General features: G+C 47.3%; 2 protein-coding genes and 1 long non-coding RNA gene across 3 annotated transcripts in view; 2 read left to right on the top strand and 1 right to left on the bottom strand.

The window, feature by feature from the left end:
* Positions 1-20,687, top strand: part of LOC119461143 (mucin-5AC-like) — a 239,650-nt gene that overhangs the window by 38,056 nt on the left and 180,907 nt on the right.
* Positions 256-10,646, top strand: LOC125947327 (uncharacterized). The gene is made up of 3 exons (XR_007468187.1): positions 256-603; positions 1,566-1,633; positions 10,163-10,646. It is a non-coding gene; the product is annotated as an uncharacterized LOC125947327 (long non-coding RNA).
* On the bottom strand, positions 4,438-6,466 carry LOC125947326 (uncharacterized). Its single transcript, XM_049671789.1, has 2 exons — positions 5,456-6,466; positions 4,438-4,668 (listed from the first exon to the last, which is right to left on the bottom strand). Exons 1-2 carry the CDS (start codon positions 6,219-6,221, stop codon positions 4,454-4,456), a joined length of 981 nt encoding a protein of 326 aa, XP_049527746.1. The 5' UTR covers positions 6,222-6,466; the 3' UTR covers positions 4,438-4,453.

The raw sequence follows: 20,687 nt of genomic DNA, 5'->3' as shown, positions 1-20,687 counted from the left end.
CGCTCGGCGTGAGCCGCTGACCCAGCTCCGAACCGTTAAGTGCGTGTGCGGCCGTGCGGTGGTGGTCGAAGTGCTCTTTTCGCTAATCCACCGGCACTGCAGTATATAGAGAAGCGGGGACTACGTTTCCCACAGGAAGGCGCAACAAGCTCTCGCTGCGGGATGGCGCGCGCCCAAGCTGTCTGCAGCGACCCGGCGGGAGGTCCGCGCTCTCGCGCTAGACTGGTATACATGCGACTACACACACACACATAACACCTTTTCACTGTAGCCTTCCTGGACGCCGCCATAGCGCCAGATAGCTCACCGCTAGCGACATCTTGCGGCGGACCCATCTTGGGCTGTTTGCTCTCCGGTCTTTCCGTCGATACGCGTACATTCGTCTCATCGTACGTCCTCAAGTTCTCGTGTTCGTTTTGTGTAAGCTTTGCGGAGACGTTAGTTCGGTTTGTTTGTGAACCTCTGAGCTTACCTCACTAACAGGACGGTCGGCATCGAGTGCTTTGCAATTTGTGGTGTCTGTGCATGGGTGGTGCGCGCTCCACGGCCGTGGTTACGTTCCGATGGCCGGTGTTTCGTCTAAGGAGCCCGTGGACTTGGGAGGTAAGTTCACTCAACATGTTTCTTATTTAATTCACCGCGTTAATGTTCACAACAACGCTATAGTGACAATTCTCACAGCGAGCACGATGAAGTAGCACTTTTTGCTCATCAAATGCCACTACAACGCTGCCGTGCCGCTGTCGGAAAATTGTTCACCTAGCTGCAGTAAATGTGGCACCGCACTAGCGCTGCACTTGAAAGCTATCGCTCGCAGTTTCTTCGTGCCAGCAGTTCGCTGTAGCTGTACTGCATTGACGTCGTGCTTGTCCTGCTTTTCAACGTGGTAAAAGTCGGTGGTCCGTTGAAGCTAATCGAGAAACCTCGCTATTGACTCGTCGCGATATGCTGTCGCATGAGGCCGATATGCGCCTACATATTTTTTGTTGACATCAAAAATGATTAATTGCGTGGGCGCCAACAATCTGGGTCGAACTACTTAAGCTCAGTCATCACCACCTAGACTTTCCTGGGTGGTGTTGGCTCGGTGCCTAGGGAAGGCATGCGACTGCCTGCAGTGTCGATTGACGGATCGGGAATGCATAGATCCGGATGGAGCAAAATCGCTGTCGGTGTGTCCGTGCGAGAATTATGCAGTAATTGATGGCATATTGTGGACTTATCGTTGTGAGCAGCCGTAGTATCTTAGAAGGCTTAGAAGGTAGGCTGTCGCGCTGCTGAGATCGTACACGCGGGTTCAATTATCGGCCACGCCTACCGCATGTTGAAGCGGGCGAAATGCGAGAACACACGCGTATCCACAGTTTGGTGGTTAAAATTAATCTGGTGTTCCCCACTAGGTTGTGCCACATATCATGGTTTTCTCGAATACAATCTCATAATTACATCAGGTGTCGTTGCTCTCCTTGACTTAATTATTTTCTACTTACGGTAAAAAATAATTTATTCACGCTATTTGTTACCCATCCGAGGAAACCAATAACCCTTTTGATAACTTTTTTTAGGCGGCCGCAGTTATGACCATCCTGACATGGTGAAGAGATGGCTGGACGACATGCGAGAGTGGCCTGCTGTGAGAGCCCCCGACATAATTTTTTACTTGTTGAATTCCAAGGCATGCGACCTGCAGGCTGTGAAGAATTACAGGTCGCTGGAATCCTACAACTATCTCCAGAGTGGTTGGGTCGGCAAGTTGTTGGTCCACCGCATTGACCAGGAGCTTAGCTACGTAAGAGGAGAAGTGTCTCCATCACAAGCTGTTAGTGGCACCCCCCGTACTGCTTGGATTTGTGCAAAAATGTGTGGGGAGGTCATGACGGCTGGCTGCACATGTATGGCTGGAAAAGGTAAAGTGTGTAGCCATGTCGGAGCCATATTGTGGAAAATTGACATGGCAGTGTGTCAAGGGTTGACGACCAAGACATGCACAGATCAAACAGCAGCCTGGAACGCAGGCACGAAGCGGAATGTTCATCCCGCTGCTCTTGAAGACATAGACTTTCACATGCAGCAAGGTGTTGTGGACACTCAACCTGCAAGGCACTCAAGGCCAATGTTTATTGTGCCACAAACCAAGCTGGAAATACAGAAGCAGCATGAGGAATCACAATTTCCTGACCTTTTCACCATTCCTGGTATGTATTTCAGATAGTACACCACTGTCATATGCCCAATACTGGGAACCTAGTGCTGCTCTATTACAAAACTCACCCACTCACTTTATGTCCAGCTAAATGCAAAGGTGTGTTACAGGCTGCTTTGTATGTGCTGATGAACAAAAAAAAAAACTGCCTGAATCAGATTGGAAAGTGCATCATTGATTGTCTTTTAAGAAGTTGCTGCATGTCCCATCAACATCTTGTGTGTTTATTTCTAGTTTCATGTTACATTATTTTGTAAAATTGTTCCAAACACGTTAAGGCTTGCATGATTCAAACATTCTGCTTAATGGCTGTTGAGATGACATTCATGGATGGTATCCTTTTTCTAAAACGTTTTCGCATCGAATGAGCACAAGAAAATAAGTTCCGCCAGATTAGTCTGATAAACAGTAATTTGAAAGTGTTAATCTGCTTATAAATTACATTGAGCTTGCCATGCACCTTCCTGCTATAAGATAGTAGAATTTGTAATTGAATGTGGGTTTAAAGATAAATTTTTTGTACCACAAGCAGCAATGAAAAGCAGTGTTTAGATGAAGGGCTCCAAAGCACTCGTGCTTTACCACTTTTATATAACAGCTTCTGCTAGGTGGGGATTATGTGTTTGGAGCGGGAAGGAAATTTGCTAGCTCAATGCTCTAAAAGTCTATTGAATATGTGTGGTCTGCTGACTGACCCAAAATATCTGTTGTGCACCAGCACTATTTTTGATACACGTGTTAGTGACACTTGTGAGGCTGCAATTTCAGTCCTTCAAGAGGAGTAGTACTTTCAAAATGAGTGACAAAGCCTTTCAAAGGTTTTCTGAAACTCTCAGTGAATGTTGGGAAATCTGTGGCTCTGCAAGAGTGCTTTCAACGTTAGTGTGCAACATTTGTGATAAAATTTGCTGCCTTGGAGACAAGTTATCTTGTTGGAACATTGTCATTCCCTGTTCAGTTGTTTCCCATTATTTCAAACTTCAACCTTCCCCAACACTGCTACTCGTTTGCTTGAAATTCGTGATAAAAGGAAATTACCTTAAATTTTGTCATGCCTCTATATTGCTGCTTGTAAGTCTGCATAATATGCCACATGAGCAAAGCTCTCTGGCTTTGATGGTAATATATTTTTCAGTTAAGCAACACCATTGTTTTTCACGATTCCATCACAATGTTTTCATGCAGGTACACTCCTATATGAGACCCTAAATGCCCCTCCACGGCCACACCGCCACACAGCAGATGACGTGGTAAAAATAGTGCATGGTGACCACTCCGTGGACAATGCTCCCAATGGTTGTGCACTGTGCAGCGCGTTTTACTGCAAATATGTTGCATTATCTACTGGAGCTGCTGCTGCCCTCAGCGCAGAAACTGCTAACCAGTCTTCGCAGCTGTGGCTGTTTGCTCGCAGAGTGCGACTAAGTGCATCCAATGTGGCTAAAGTGCCGAAAAAAGAAACCACTTCAGGTGAAAGAGCTGCAACAAGAATGTTGTCGCCAGTGTTCTTTGGAAATGCAGCCACTAAACATGGAAAACGTATGGAGGCAGTGGCTCGCGTACAGTTCTCAAAGAAAACGGGTTTATCGGTCACAAAAGTGGGCAGTGTTGTGAGTGAAGAGATGCCGTGGCTTTCGGCAAGTCCAGACGGCATGATCGATGGCGAGAATGCCATTCTAGAAATTAAATGCCCCTTTGTGAATGACATCTCACAGCTAATTGAGCATGGCAAGTATGATGTCAAGAAGAGGCAGGATGGGACGTTTATCCTTCTAGAAAACGGGCCGAATGGCTATTACAGCCAGGTGCAAATTCAGCTATTTTGCACCAAAAAGTCACTTTGCTTTTTTTATGTGTGGAGCGCTCAGAAAGATGTCGTGATTGAGGTTCCTTTTAATCCTAGCTATGTTTCCAAAAATATGGCACGACTAAAAAAATTCTACTTTTCTGAGTTGCTTCCCCGCATGACTGACATGCTGAATGATGGAAAGTTAGACGTACCTGATGAGTATGTCGCAATTTGTGAAATGTGATTTATGCAAATAAATGAGTCTGTGCATAGCTTTTCAATTCTGCACTGGTGTGCTTGAAAAATGGTGTGGAACACTGAAAATTTTGCAGATGATGCAGCCTGGGAGGTTTCCAATGCATTTCCTTAGAGCTCACTTATATCATTCACCATTTTTACCACACCAAAGTTTAGATAATTAAAACATTGAGGCGAAAAATAGTGGAAGTCTATTTATTTTCTTAGACACCTGGCTTCTTGATCAGGTCTGACTTGAAGTTGCAGAGTCCTGCGCATACAAATACCATCTTACTGATGGTTTTCTTGGATCGTATGGGCAGGGCTTGCTTGAATATTCTATAAGTTTTTAAGCGGTTAATGGCACGCTCAACATGTATGCGTACTGATGCTATTCTTCTTGTACTTGTCACTTCCTTGTTGGTCAGCTGAGGTTTTCCTGAAATAATACACCAGCCAGTTGGCACTCATGTTATGCAGCACATTCAAGAAAAAGGAAGCTGACATGAATGTGCTGAAAGTCACAGTTGTGCGATTAAAGCATACATTCTAGTCACTTTTGTAATCATTTCTGGCATCATGTCAAAGTTCAAGCATGAAATTCAAGCAGGAGTTGGAAACAAGCCTTTGGGCCATGTTTTTTCACCGCATACTGGAATGCCAGCAGCTGGCATGTTACCACATTTTGATAATTTGACTCAAATCGAGGGAACGAGAAAGTAGCCTAAACATTTTTCTTGCACCACTATAGCCTAAAAATATTGTCAAACCTGGCAACCCAGATTAGAACTATAAACAAAAAACGCAGCACGCTATAGTTATATACCTGGCCAAACTCAACGTATTCTGCCAACCACTATGAGAGTTTAAACCATAATTGGAAGTGATAAGCCTTGTTTTCTTGGGCATTAGCTTCATGTGACTTGGCAAACACACATATGAGTCCATTATTTAAAGCTTCAGCCATTCACATCAAACTTACAATTATGAAAAATTCGAAGGCCAGCTTTCCATTTTCTGGTAGAATGCTCGTGGTCTGAAAAGGTGAACATGCTGAGGCAAAGAAAACGTTACACTAGCTTGCTGTGCTATCTTTACTAGGCTGCACCGGTAACAGAAGTCTAATGAATTAAGGCGTTATATTTTAAGTCAACCCTTTGATTCAGCAGGGCACATTAGCTGTAATCAACAGCATAGAACAAGAATGATAAATAATGGCCAGATACCTTTAGTGAATGCTGGTGTGTTCAGTCGTACACCTTGAATTTGCATCTCATCTGTGAGCGCGAAGCCTCGGTCCGCCATCACAACATCACCATGTCCAAGGTAGTGACTGATGCCACTGTCATTTGTTATGAATTTGTCCGAGGCACGCCCTCCGTAAGCTTTGGACACGAACATAATGAACCCGTTTGGGGCAATTGCTACAAGGAACTTTACAGTATTGTGAGCTTTGTAACTGCTGTATGTTTGTGCCCTTGCCATCAGCTTTTTTGGACGCTGCAGAAACACTTCAGTACAATCCAAGATGCATGTTGTGTCATCATGCTTGTTTTCCACAAAGGACTGCGGCATGCTGTTCTGTATGCACGATTTCGGCAGCCATATAACAACGTTCTTCATGATTTTGCTGAGCAAATCCAGCATGTATAAAACGTTGTTGCTGACAGTCGACACAGACACCTTGAAAATTCGTGCAAGGTGTCCATGCAGCAGCCCAAGGCGAAGCCTCATTAGACACATTATTAATTGGTCAGCACGTGTTAGGGCACTTGGCTTCTTTGCCAAAGCAGACACCGCTTTCACAAGCTTTTGAAACACTATCTGGGATACGCCAGTATAAAATGTGATATCATCTCCAGTTAAAGACTCAGCAAATGATTTTCCCCTGAATCCAATGGGCAGATACTGGACATATGTGTGGTCGTCATACGGGTTGGCTTCCCACTGTGTCCACTGGTCACGTGTTTGCACCTGCAGGCAAAGAAACATAAGCTTCAGAACCCTGCAGGTTCTTTGTATTGAGTATATGGTGAGGCTGAACAAACAATGATAAACACACACATATTTGTAATAGTATACATAAGTGTGTCTACCATGCAGGAGTTGCTGTCAGTGGATAATACACTATCAAGTATGTACAGGTTATACACAGGACAACTGTACACTCTTTCTTTGCCAGCACTCGAACAACACACCCAGATTTGCATGCACATAAATACCCGATAAACTTTACGAGAGGATGACCACAGCTGTAGCTCAATTAGTCGAGAATCAGGCATGATATCCAAAGGTTGCAGGTTTGGTCCCTGCCAGTGGGAAGTTGTCTTTTCATCCACTTCACTTGCTTCACATCTGTGTCACAATTACTACAATACATTTAAAAAGTACAATTAACGTGCCCCTTCACATTTTTTGGCTTCATTATCTCCTGGTTTCATTAAACACATGTGTTTTAGGTATACATACACATATACACTCCACAGCATTTAGACTTACATGATGCTTCTGGCGTTCACCACTTGTGTCATTGAAGTCTTGCATGTCAGTGCCTGTGTCCTGCTCCTCAGCACAAGCTTCTGCAGGAATCTGCAGTAATATGAAAACAATGCTTTGAATGCATTACTCTCACCTTAGATGTGGTACCACAGTTGCCAGTCTACCATGTTGAGTGTAAGATACGTACAGGTGGGGCCAGTGTAACGTGGCAAAGATGCAAGATGGCATCCGCAGCAGCCAGAGTTGCATTTTCCTCTTGCTCCTGAAACAATTATTTTTGGATGTGACACACATGCACTACCGGTATAATACAAATATACATGCCACAGCATTTACAACAGTACTGACAATTGGGTGAGTTGGTACTGATTCATGACTGGCTGCGCAATACACACATGGAGAAGAAATAAATAAACACCATGGGTGCAAACTCGCAACTGTTTTATTGGACACGACGAAATGCACTTTCATTATCTTCATGAAACACAGACACCCCCGGCGGTGGACACGAATAACTCTGAGAAAAAACTAGATAAACATATTCAACAGTCCTATGTCATTTAAGCAATACAAACAAAACCCAAAGGAAACTCTTAACAAACTTGTGGCTGACGTCACACATCTGTCGCAGGATTTCTACACGTGCTCCGCAAGTAATCAAATTCCTTATCGCACAACGTGATGGACGCCGGACTCGGACACTTCTCTTCCATATTTCTAATATAGAAGGCTTCAATTAATTCCCCGTTTATTTTTTGCCGGTCTGTTGACAGAATCTTTGCGACTGGAAACAATGGTGAGCAGCCGCATGAACTACAATGAGCGACCAGATGTGTGCGTGCTGAACTACGTAATGCAGTGTTGCAACAACCCAGGCTCAGGAGCATGACTCCGCAACACCAGGCTACGGGACACAATTCCCGTGTTATTGTAGTTCATACGGCTACACATCAATGTTCACAGACACAAAGATTCTTTCGACAGACCAACAAAAAATAAATGGGGAATTCATTGAAGCCTTCCATATAAGAAATATGGGAGATAAGTGTGTGTCACTTCTGTGACTCGCAATGTCCGATAAGGAATTCGTTTTCTTGCGGAGCACGTGTAGAAATCCTGCTACAGATGTGTGACGTCAGCGTCAAGTTTGTTTCGAGTTTCCTCTAGGTTTTGTTTGTTTGGTTTAGATGACATAGGACTGTTGAATATGTTTATCTAGTTTTTTTTCATAGTTATTCGTGTCTGCTGCCGGAGGTGTGTGTGTTTCATGAAGACAATAAAAGTGCATTTCGTCATGTCCAATAAAACAGTTGTGACTTTGCGCCCGTTGTGTCTATATCCTTGTCTATGTGTGTATTACCACAACCAGTCATGAAGCATTTACACTTACATGCTGCTTCTGGCATTCACCACTTCTGTCGTGAAAACCTTGCTGCTCACTGCCCGAGTCCTGCTCCTCAGAAGGAGCAGCGTGAGCTTGCGCAGGCATCTGCAGCAATATGAAAACAGTGCTTTGAATGCATTGCTTTGTTTTGTTTAGATGACATAGGACTGTTGAATATGTTTATCTAGTTTTTTTTTTCATAGTTATTCGTGTCTGCTGCCGGAGGTGTGTGTGTTTCATGAAGACAATAAAAGTGCATTTCGTCATGTCCAATAAAACAGTTGTGACTTTGTGCCCGTTGTGTCTATATCCTTCTTGTCTGTGTGTGTATTACCACAGCCAGTCATGAAGCATTTACACCTACATGCTGCTTCTGGCATTCACCACTTCTGTCATGAAAACCTTGCTGCTCACTGCCCGAGTCCTGCTCCTCAGAAGGAGCAGCGTGAGCTTGTGCAGGCATCTGCAGCAATATGAAAACAGTGCTTTGAATGCATTGCTTTGTTTGTTTTGTTTAGATGACATAGGACTGTTGAATATGTTTATCTAGTTTTTTTCTCATAGTTATTCGTGTCTGCTGCCGGAGGTGTGTGTGTTTCATGAAGACAATAAAAGTGCATTTCGTCATGTCCAATAAAACAGTTGTGACTTTGCGCCCGTTGTGTCTATATCCTTGTCTATGTGTGTATTACCACAGCCAGTCATGAAGCATTTACACTTACATGCTGCTTCTGGCATTCACCACTTCTGTCGTGAAATCCTTGCTGCTCACTGCCCGAGTCCTGCTCCTCAGAAGGAGCAGCGTGAGCTTCCGCAGGCATCTGCAGCAATATGAAAACAGTGCTTTGAATGCATTGCCCTCGACAGAAATGTCGTACCACAGTTAGGAGCATACCACGTCTAATGTCAAATACGTGCGAGTGTGTGTGTGTGTCTTTTCTTGCCACAAGAAGATTAGCACCATAGGTAGCATTTCAAGAACACCCCATTTTATTTCATCAGCGTTTCGGTCAGAGCCCGACGTTTTTTTATGAAAATGGTCTGGTTCCAACAGAAATGTCGACAAAATAAATGAAGTCTTCTTGAAGTGCTACCTCTGGTAATTTGTATTTATACACAAATACACGCGTATATTTATTCGCCAGTATCATTGCACATTTTCTATAGCATTTCTGCCTATGCAATGAAAATGCAACATACAAACAACTAAACGTCAGGCCCCACTAACAATGATGCTGAATAATAGATCGAAACGCTGCGCAGCAGAGGCGAGGGCAGTGATTTGCAAAACATGACTGTTGCAAGCGCTTGCAGCGTCGTGCTCGCACAAGTGCGGTGACTGATGCACTGTGCGTGCGAGATGACTAGTAAATGCAGTAGTTATTCGTCATAAGCACGGTTGGATGAGCGGCAGTTTTTCCATCACCGCCTCCCCCTCGTCTCTTGGGACGTCGGTAGTACAAATGAAAAGTGAACAAGCGAGCGCGGTGCGATGTTGTGGAGACATCCTGCATTTACTCGCTAGCCCATACGTTGGTTCATTGGCGGCAGCTGCCCGCTCGCAACTGGCACGAAAGTAGCCTTCCGAGACAACTTTCCGTGTACATACCTTCATAGAAGCGGCAGCACAGAGCAAACGCAGCCCTTCGCTGGAGGTGTCATCCTGTAAGCGTACGATAGAAAACGTCGTCTCGCAATCACGGCGTTAAAAATAAATTTCACAGTTCTCGTAGAAAAAAAAAGAATGAGTTCAACCTTTTCTTGGCAAGCGTCCTTGGGAAAGTCGGCTTTTCCTGTGTCGAGATTGTGAATGCCTAATGGTGAGGCTGGTGCTACGTTCTCAGCTGTCCTCTGAAAAAGCACCACCAATTACTAACGGTTCGGTCGCTAAGAAGCCTCGTAATACCTTTTTCTTTAACTGTGGACCGTCGTGCTTTACTACACGTCTTCGTCCTTTGAGTACCTATAATGAGTAATTTTGCATCATCCAGTAAGAGACGCTTCGACTGCCATGTGCTTTACCAAGTCTTACCTTTCTTTCGTATCCGAGGCGAAGCATCGGCACGGGGTTTAGATCGGTGCGCTTGCCGTCAACAAAATGCGCAGAACATAAACGTGATGAAGGCGACGGCACAAAATCTTTTCTGTTGACTGCGGCGACCCACTGTCTTTTCAAATCGGCGTCAGCGGGAAACCGATGCAGCAAATACACGTTGCATCCGCATACCTCTTGCAACACGTTGTGCGTGCCGCAGAGCTCTTTTCTTGCAGCGTTCCTCTTCTTCTGGTTATAACTGCAGCCGTAAACAACGCAGTGATGCCCTGTTGATAGACTGTTCTTGAAAGACATTTCAATGTTTCACAAAAACAGCAAAACAGCGCACGCATTGAAGAGCCACCACATAACGTCAAGGGGGAACACGCTCCAGCAACAGCCCAGAGGAAGGAGGCGTTGCTCACAAGCCTGCTACTCTCGTCACCAGGCGGCAAAAATCGGTTTGCGGCTCGCTGGTTCGAGAGTGCCGCTGGAAAAGTGTATAGCAGCAAGTGGGCGCGGACTTGGCCCAACGCTGCTTCCTGGAAGGGGGAGGGAGAAGTCCAAGAAGAAGAAAATGAGGGGAAATGGGGGTGCGTATAGCGGATTGACGACTAGCTTCACGTAGGAATACCTGTACGTACACCCGCTGCTAACCTCTCAGGTAGTAGAGAAGAAGGGGGGTGCCGGGAGAAGTGTAGCGGATTGGTGGCTTGAGCTTCAGGAAGGAATAGCTACGTTCTCCTGCTGCCTCGATCCCTCTCAAGTAGTGGTCATCTCGATCTCTCTCTCCCTCTGTCTGTGTGGCTGGCGAAAGCGTGCGGCGTTTAACATAGCTCCCCGCTATAATCGGCCCCGGTTATTTTGGCGGTGCTCTGAGTGCCGGTCGTGTAACGACCTTGTTCCGCGCGCTCCACGTCGGCCTGCCAGGGCGCGTTGTGCCCGCTGTGATGACCAGCTGGATCGGCGCACGAGGGGAGCTTTGATCCGTGTGTCCTCGCCCCTGGCGGTGCCTCATCGTTCGAGGCTGGATCGAACGCCGCACCAGTCTCCACAGGTGTTCCGGCGTTCGTTGTTAAACTATAAGCGTCAAAAGGAACTGAAGCTTGGCTGCGGTTTGTCTCGGTCTGGAACGATGGACATGCTTAGCGCATGTTGGACCGACGCAACACGAAAAAAAAAAAAAAGACCCCAAGCATTTGTTATTGTGTAGTATATATATTGATTGTCGCGTTGTCACGCAGGCGCGCCGTTACTATACGCCCGTGGGTGTTTTACGAGTATGTGAGCGCTCCATATTGTTGTTATCACGCAGCCTGCTTTACTTGTATACGCATGCCACACTGTTTTGAAGAGAAAGGAATGCGCGCTCATGCCGCACGGATATATGAAGACAAGCGATAATCCCCCAGCACACTGCTTGGCCGAAATTTCCTTAGATCTGCGTCGCTGATGTTCCTGAGGTTCACAGGCCTATACGTAACAGACTTCGATAACCATGTAGACCTGCTACCGTTGCTCCCGCATGATTGTGCACGCAGTTTCAGTTGTTCATTTGTGCTCATATCTCTTGATTAATGCGGCGAATCGGGTGTGTTGGTACATGTTTGAAAAGGCGGCAGTGCAAAGAAACAGACGGAGACGAGACGACAAGGACGAGCGCTGAATTAACTTCCAACAGCACTTCCTGTCTCGTTACCCCTTCCTTCCGTGCAGGGTATACCCGGTCAAAAGTATACTTTTGGTTAACCTCCAAGCCATATCCATACATCCTTTCTCTCTCTCTCTCTTTCTGGCTCTCGTTTTACGTCGCTTGTTTTCATCGACGCCGTAGCGGAATCCATTTCTGCGATCAAAACACGGGGTGTTTTTGGACCATATTGGTAAATGCCGCTGGGTCACAAATCCATAATATGTGAGGTGGTTTCTAGCGCATTCCGCATGACGGCCTTCAGCGTCTTCAAGAACCGCCTCGATTCGTGGTTAACGAAGCTTGCGTGCAAGTCTTTCTCGAGGCGATTCTGTCAGAACCGGCGCAGGTTGCGGAGGAGGGGGCGAACTGAGATCTCTGCTTAAGTGCTTCCGGTTGTTGCCGCTCTTTCTCGCGCCTCGCTTCTGAGATGGAGATACGGAGATTGTGCGCGAAGCGAGCGTTACCGCTTCCTGCGACCGGTATACAGGCGTGCGTGCTCGTCGGGCGTTTTTTGGCGCCATGGCGAGCGAAGAGAGCGGACGCGGACTGGGCTGAGTTCGGCACAGTCGCGTGAACGTCGGGCTCGGCGAGATCAGCCGGTCGGACGGAACGGACTCTGAACCCTTGTTGAAGTACGCCTCCGGCGTGAGTTTGGCTGGATGGTTTTTGCGTGCCTTGCGGCCGTGAGAAAAGCGCCGTATGTGCTCCTTCGGTCGCTGTATTATATCGTATGTCCTTTTTACGTGGGCGTCCTAACTACACGGTTAAGCTGAACCCCAGTTGCTGCCTACCACAGCTACTCTTATTCGTCCAGTTGACTATAGAACCAGTTGACTATAGACAATGTAGGCGCTACACGGGACCCAAATAAATGACGATAGTTAGCATGCCCGTGTAACTGGAATATTAGGAGGGTCTCACGGAAGGTAAAGAGGAAGGTGTGCCCGTGGGCTATATAGTTACAGGCACTTAACCATGGAGCTGAACGCCATTGCGACGTGGCGAAGTAGTTCGTTTACGAGGAATGCTTTCCGGTATTTGTGTTGAGCATTTACTATATAGGTAACATATTCTTGATGCTTACCAACTGAGGAATTTCGTTTCCCATGAGGGTGCAGCTTACTAACGCTTTCATTTTCTGCGTGGTGGTTCGCGTGCGTCTTTCGTACGTTGAAATCTTCTTATTCTTTTTTTTTATGCAATAGTCATTGGCTTGCTGTTTCTGCGTTACCTGAATGTTTACTTATACGTCACAAGTCTCTGAACCAAAGTCAGTCATTCTCGCAGTGGATCACGCGAGTTCTCGCGACGCGAAACGCTTCTGATACTACGTATACGCTATATATTGCCTGAGCCTTCGAACGTAAAACACCGACTGCGGTGTTACTAAGCCCTTTTCTCGTCTTAAGAAATCACTTTTTTTTTCTCTCCGTATTTATTGTCTTACAACGTCGCCCGCGCTGTTTGGATTCGAAAGCGTGGGGGTCTCTGCCAAGCTTATAGTATACTCCCAGCGCTTGTTCCGAATTGTAGTGGTGCTTATGGCTTATATGCGTATAAAAACAGTGCATGCTTTCTGCGTGGCTTATCTCTTCGCTCACGCTGAACGGCAGCCAACTCCGTTCAGTGCATTGAAATATATTTTTCTCGCGTCAGCCAATCCCTTCAAAGAGAACCAGAACAAGGGATCCTTTGTCTGCCTTTTACCGCCCTCCGCGCGACGCCGACAGAACGGGAGCGTCACACGGAAGGATTAGTAGCCCACAAGAGCTCCATGCATTATACATGAACTTGCATGAACTCGACACGAGCTGGTCGAGTCAGATGTCGTTGAGTCGGATGTCGAGATGAACCATCCCGACTCGACCGCGTTTTACACATATATCTTGCCTAGTAATGGGTCGGACGAGTCAACCTACCCTCGAAGGCCTGTAGACCCAACTCGCCTCGACTTTCGCTCGCTTGGCCCGACGATCTTATTGCGTTTGCACGAATCCGACGACCGAATTTCGGGCCGACAAGCCGACTCGACCCGACTCTATCGCGACTCTAGCCTTGCCTCCGAGATTGCAGGTTTTAGCGAAACCTTACCATCGCGTATCTCGGAGGCCATTGACTGAGTACTAACACCTTTCTGCTACCGCTACCGCACATAAATGCGCGGGGCACTGGCGCGGTTGGTTGTCCGTAAAACACCTGCTGCCGCTCTACCGACGCTTCCTGCAGTGCGGAAAAGCACGGACACCCGCGTGTAGAAGTTGATATGGGACGCTTTCCGCAGTCCATACCGGCGGGCAACCTCCGCTGCTATTGTTGCTGCGTGCGTTCGCGTCGCCTGGATACGCGCTCTCACTGCGCGTGCGCTGTGCCTGTGTGTTTGTGTGTCGCGTCCTCTCACACACATACATTGTAACGGAAATTCCTCGTGCTCATGCACGCGTTCGAGAGCGAAGTGTCGCACTGGCGGAGAACGAGGTCGGAACGGCGTTTCCGTTCTTTTCGTCTGCTGTTTTCTATTCTCTCAATTTCACGTTTGTGGTAATTGAAGCCCGTAGAGTTTCCTACAAGAACTTACTATAGATGAAAGTCTGGCGCTATATTATTGTCTGCGGGAGCGGCGACTATGCGGAGGCTGAGCCAGCGTGGAGGTTGCTGTTGTGGACGTTGTCAGATTCCACCATATATATCGTCAACTCTGATTGGTTGACAGCGCTGCTACGGGCTCTCCGATTGGCTCAATATACCGCAATTTTCAGAAGTTGAGAATATGGCGGAATTCGACTGTTGTTGCAGAATAGCACCGCGAGAATGGTGGGCATTGTTACGTGAGTTTGCCTCAACGTCGCCCTTCCGGCTTCGAACGACGTTTGCGACTTCGCAGGTTGATAATTTTCGAGAAGAGTATATATTTGCGTTATAGATACAATGATTCGCAATGATTGCGCAAGCACGCCGCGCCTCGTTGTCTTGCCGTATAGTTATAGACGACGTTGACTGCAGGTCAATATAGAATGATAAAACCGCGAAAAAAAAAAAAAGTGAAGCCGCCATAACGGCCGACGCCACAAGCTCAAACATTAGACAAATGCACGTACCACCCACAGTTCTCATATACATGTATATGCACAGTGTATTTCAGCGAACACTTTCAAAAATTTGTAAAGGTTGCCTGTAGCAGATAGCACAATTCTAGATCATGAGCTAGTCTACTCGATGAGGCGAACATTACTTGCACAAGAAATTGAAATGCATAATCGGCTAATTAACAGAAATTTACTAATTAAGTTTTTAACTAATTACCTTATGGCCCATATTGCAATTTACAAATGATAGCCGTGAAGTTCGCAAGGCGGATCGGATTGACTTGGAACGAATTCTCGGGATGACACCATGCAGTTTCGCGATATTAATTCCCGAACTTTGCGGAGAAATTCATTGGCGTTCCAGTTACTATCTTAACAAAAAGTCGTTTCATGCATTGAAGCGCAAAAATAACTGCTACGCCAACGCATTTCTCCGCAAACCCCTGTTTTCACACCAAATAGGCAGTTACAGGCGTCGTACATCCTTGTTTGTGGTTTTGTGTGGGTTTTTCTAAACCCAAATTTCATCCATAAAAGAACATTCCGTCTACTCCACGAATAGTATAAACGCAATTACGGCTGCATTGCTGAATACAACAGCGCGGGAGGTATAGTTATGGACCTCTTTCATTAAATTTTGCGGCCTTGGGTTTTATTGAAAACCTCCGCTCATTTTAACTTTGAATTGACTTGAGCCTGCTAGTTCGTGGCGTGGCGCGAGCATTTCCGTCGCCTTTTTTTTTTTTTAATTTTAGATGAAAAATGGAAAAGTAGGCCTCCTTAGGGTCCGCTATCCAAAAAAACTCAAATACTCAACAACTATCAACACGCAGCAGACACACAAGACACAAGCGCACAATTCTCTCACCTTTAGTTTGTCGTCATCGTCGTATAGTTGTTGGTCCTTTCGCTAGAAGAGCAAGTAAAGGAGAAAATGTTATTGCTGGTATAGGCAGCATTATTGCTGGTATAGGGATGCGAAACGACGTGACGTACACAACGCTTTATACGCAGCATTTCCATCATAGAGCGCGCGCGGTGCAGATCGTGCGGCAAAACAGCTGATTTAACGTTCGCGAAAGACGGAAAGCGAGGATATTTTACTCGCCGCAATGAAGCGTTATGAGTCGCCGGGCGTAATATGAAGCCCCGAACTGCAGAGGCATGCTCTGCGGAGGCATGTGCGCGTCATTATATTAAATTATCGCATAAAAAGCAGCCGCACCATAACGCGGAGTATATGACCCATTTTTTTTGTCTCTTTTTTTCGTGCAGGAAGTATTGCGAACGCGACAGAACGTCAGTCGAATTGCCTTACCTCGGAAGGAGCAGTTCTGAGCAGGAAATTGGATGCGGGAAATATTGTGCCTCGTTCCGTTGGTCCGCAGTAATACATGTCAAATTGCTTGTGTAAGAGGAGAGAGAGAGAGAGAGAGAAAGGATGATTTATGAGGTTTAACGTCCCAGTAAAGCGACACTGGGGGTATACAAGAACGTCGTATTGGAGGGCTCTGGTATAATTTTGACCACCTGGGGTTTCTTTAACGTGCACCCAAAGCACGCTACGTGAGCGTTTTTGTTGCATCCCCCCCCCCCCCCCCTCCCCCCCCTATTTCAATTCGGTCGCCGCGGTCAAAAAATTGAACCCGCGACCTTTGTGACGCGCTGACGGCGAGGCCGCGACGCCGCGCCTGTAAGTGCGCCCCAAACACGCTGCGTGTGGTTCCCGCTTTAACGATTGTTTGGACGTAGAGGGTCACGTGCTCAGCCGGGTGCACCCGATCAACTTGCATATCGGTATGTTTGAAGTGGGTTGGCGCGCCCAGCTTATTCCTACACGGCATCGTCTCCGTGTTGTATGAGCGCGCGCTGAACTCCAGCGATGAGTTAAAAAAAGAATTTAAAAAGGAAAGGAAGATTCTTGCTTCATTCTCTGGGATAGTGCTGTATGCATGATCAGCGTCCACTTTCGCCATTGCTACGGGGGGGCTCCTCGACTTTATACTACCTGAAATCTACATACCTGCGTCTGTGCGCCTCCGTATGCCGGCGTCCGTGTCTGTCTTGTGTAGGCATGCTGCAATGGGCCTGTGCTGTGTGCACGCCGGCAGCTTGTGTCGAAACATGCGCACGCATCGGAGCCACCCCTCCCGGAGAACCAGGCACCTGCATGCATAACGACGGGTGATGAAGCTTCCTCTTATTGTGTTTTATATTTGTCGGTTTTTCTATTTTTTTTTTCTTTTTACCTTTCCCGCCACTTCCATTCTATTCCTTATGCCATGCTTCCGCAAAATTTCTTGTGCAGCCTCGCGGACACACTGCGTACTATTTCCTGTCGGAAGTTTCCTTCTGCCTCTCTGTGTATATTTATTCATTTTATCTTTCTTTTCGTCGTCGACGTGCCGGCGAAGTCTTTCAAACGCTTCGCCAAAAGCCGGCGCTCTGAGGCGAAGATAACGACCAGCTACTTATAAGATGCCCCCCGGGAAGATAAAGAGAGATTTGGAAATCAAGCGTCAGGAAGAAGAAGAAAAAAAAAGAGTGAAAGGTAGTAACATAAAAGGACGGTGGCCAACGAAAAGAAACGCGAAGGCAAAGCGCGGAAACTTGGGTAATCTTGTTATACGCGGGTGCCGAACGTCTTTGCCGCGTTCCGCACTGCGACGCTCCGGGCGACATTGGTGGTCGAAGACATGCAAATATCGGACTTCGCCGGCATGCAGGCGATGGTCGCTCGTGTAAGGTACGTGCCGGCGAGCGGTTTTGACGAAAAGTACGGTCTTCTCTCTCTCTCTCTTCTCTTTTATTCTCTCTATCGCGTACCACGGGGATCGGTCCAGTTCGTCCTTTCGAACCGGCAGCTTCGGGAGTTTGCTTTTCGTTCTTTTGGATTCGCCGCAAGCGGCCGCGCACGCGTTCAGTTCACTGGCTATGTTCCTTCCCACATTCGATCACGGCTCCTTCCAGCCCGCGAGTTTTGTTCGCTGTGGTTCCCCTCGCTGCATTCTCCCTAGCGTTTAATATTTACGTATTTATGCATGTATGGAAGGGACGTTATTAAGTTTCATTGTGGTTGTAAGTATAACTTTTGGGATTGACTGCTGACTGCTTAGACCTATGGAGTTCGATCGTCAGCATTCTGACAATCGAACACCGTAGGTCTTAAAATTGTATCTTGCATCATGTTTTTCTAATATATATATATATATATATATATATATATATATATATATATATATATATATATATATATATATATATATATATGTATTGCGTTCAACAGCTTGGCTAACGTTAGCTGGGACACCCCATATACGGTAGCATGCACACTTCGCTTCAAGCGCTGAAGCAGTGTGTGCTGCTTCTTACGCGTGTCTCCCTTCCGACCTGTTGGAACTTGTCCGAAACTTGTTGGGCGTGGTTATTGGCACCTACAAGTCCTACGCACCGGATTTGGCCGCCGAATCGCATGCCTATAATGTTCCGCGCTTTCAGTCACATTTGCACGGACAGTGCTTGCGATCGACGTTGCATTATCTTAGCTCACCGTAAAATGAACCGTTTGTCCTTTCTTTTCTGGCGCTCTCTCCTACGAAGCCATGCCCATTACACGCTTTCACCTTTATCCTTACTTTGCGCGTACCTTTCTCTCCCTACGCCATTTTTCTCTCTCCTTCGCTGCATCGACTTTTCTAATCAGCGTCGCCGCTCCCGCTCAGCGTCGCCGCTCCCCCAACTCATTTTCTCCCTTCTGTTTCTCAGTTTCATTAATCCTTTGTGGTTTTCGTCTATCATTCCGGCATCCATCTCTTACCCCCAAGGCCTTGCTCGCTTGCATTGACCGCCCCCCTCCGCCCATATACTTTCTTTTTCTTCCCGAAACGTTTTCGTCTGTCCTCCCCCACATCCCTTTTTTGCTAATCACCCTCCCCTCGCGCACGCTTCCTCCCTTCACCGCCTCTCACATTCTTTGTCTCCCGAATTTTCTCTAGTCACTTCCCAATTCCGCCACCTCTCTCCCCGCTGTCCTCGCGATCTCTGCTCTCCCGTATGCACCCACTTATTAACTAATTCTGTGCGGCGTCCTGAGAAAGTGAGATAGCGTATGAGCAGTGGTTATGCCTCTTGCGTTCTTCTGAATTTTATGAAATGTCTAGTTGTTTTCATGTTACCGTAGCCATGTCTTGGTGCATACTTTCGTTATGTCACCCAACCTCCTCCCGTTTATGTAATACCCCGAAAGAGGCCCTTTAGGGCTGAGCAAATGGTAAAGATGATGGCTCTCCTGCCGAGGGTACTGGATATTTCTGGTTGGGGGTGCCTTGAATGTGCTAGCTTAACGCTTCTTCCTTCCAAAGCACTCGATATTCGCTCCTTATTCAGTCCGCGTTGGTTAAAGTTAAACCACTATAGATTCCTTGGTTGTTCAAGTTAAGCTTGCATGACGGCGGCTGTATGCATCACGTTTCTCAACCAACAGCTGGAGCAGCAGGCAGGCCAAGCCAAAAAAATCGCCAGCTTTTCACTAGTCATCATATCTGTGTCGCATGCATTTAAAACTCTACATCTCGCATACTATACATGCTTCCCGGTACGTGAAGTCGACAGGTCAAAGCGACCGTTTGTAAACTTGGTGTGCTCCTTCGAGTGTGCGCGCGACTGGGGCTTTCTCTCTTATTTATCTCTTTTCAACTCGTTACCCCTTCCCACAGTGCAGGGTAGCAAACCGGACGTGCGTCTGGTTAACCTCCCTGCCTTCCCTTCCTTCCTCTCTCTCCCCGATGGATCACGATGGAATACGTTTACTCTACTAGTGCTTTACGCGACTAGTACTTACTGTCGAATAACTAGCACTTACTCTCGGATAAAGGGAGTTACGCCAGTACTCCTTTCGTTGTTTTAGTGCAATATACAGCAACCGGATACCGGGACGAGTGCACTTGCAGATGACGCGAGCTTTTTTTCAAATTCTCTAACGCGTTAAGAGCGTTGCAATCCTTGCCACCCGATCGGATTACGGCAGTTCGACATAGCTTTATAGTGTCCACGATACTGCACGGCTTTATATAGCGGGGCGGACTATATAGAAGGGAAAACGGGCGGCGGGCCGCGCGCCCCTGTCGCCCGTCGGGAGAATCGCGGCGGCCAAATGCAATTTGTCGGGCTTCGTGGCCCAAACTGTGCCCTCGGGGCCACGGGGCAGGAAGCGTGGCTGCTGCGCGGTCTTGCGCCGCCAGCAGCCGTGCACACCGCCATTCGCCGGTCAAACGGCGCGGAGCTCTATCTGGCAGCGGCGGCGACTTCAAAAAAGAAGGAGGTGCGCAGCGCCGCGAGTAGCCGCGCTGTTTGCACGTGTTGTGTTTTACGTCTCTGCGCTCCTCGCCCCCCCCCCCCCCCTCCCCCCCCACCCCCATCCCCCCCCCACCCCCCACCTCGCTCCCGCTCACTCCCCCCTTCGATGCGTGGATGGACCGTCCTCTGCGAGCTTCTTCTTTCTGCTCATTGCTATTCAGCGCGCGGCTCATTTTCTGCTTTGCGTGTGAAATTTGCGCGTCGAATCCGCGCTCACGACGAGAGTGCGCGTGCTATGTTTATACGTATGTGCATGCTCGATGACCGCTACGGTCATCGGAGCTGGTTGGTCAGAGAACGCTGCGCGCCCCCTTCCTTCCTTCCTTCCTTCCTTCCTTCCTTCCTTCCTTCCTTCCTTCCTTCCTTCCTTCCTTCCTTCCTTCCTTCCTTCCTTCCTTCTTTCCTTCCT

The sequence above is a fragment of the Dermacentor silvarum genome, chromosome 8, assembly GCF_013339745.2.
Source record: "Dermacentor silvarum isolate Dsil-2018 chromosome 8, BIME_Dsil_1.4, whole genome shotgun sequence".
NCBI classification, from domain to species: domain Eukaryota; kingdom Metazoa; phylum Arthropoda; class Arachnida; order Ixodida; family Ixodidae; genus Dermacentor; species Dermacentor silvarum.
This window is presented reverse-complemented; position numbering and strand designations above follow the sequence as displayed.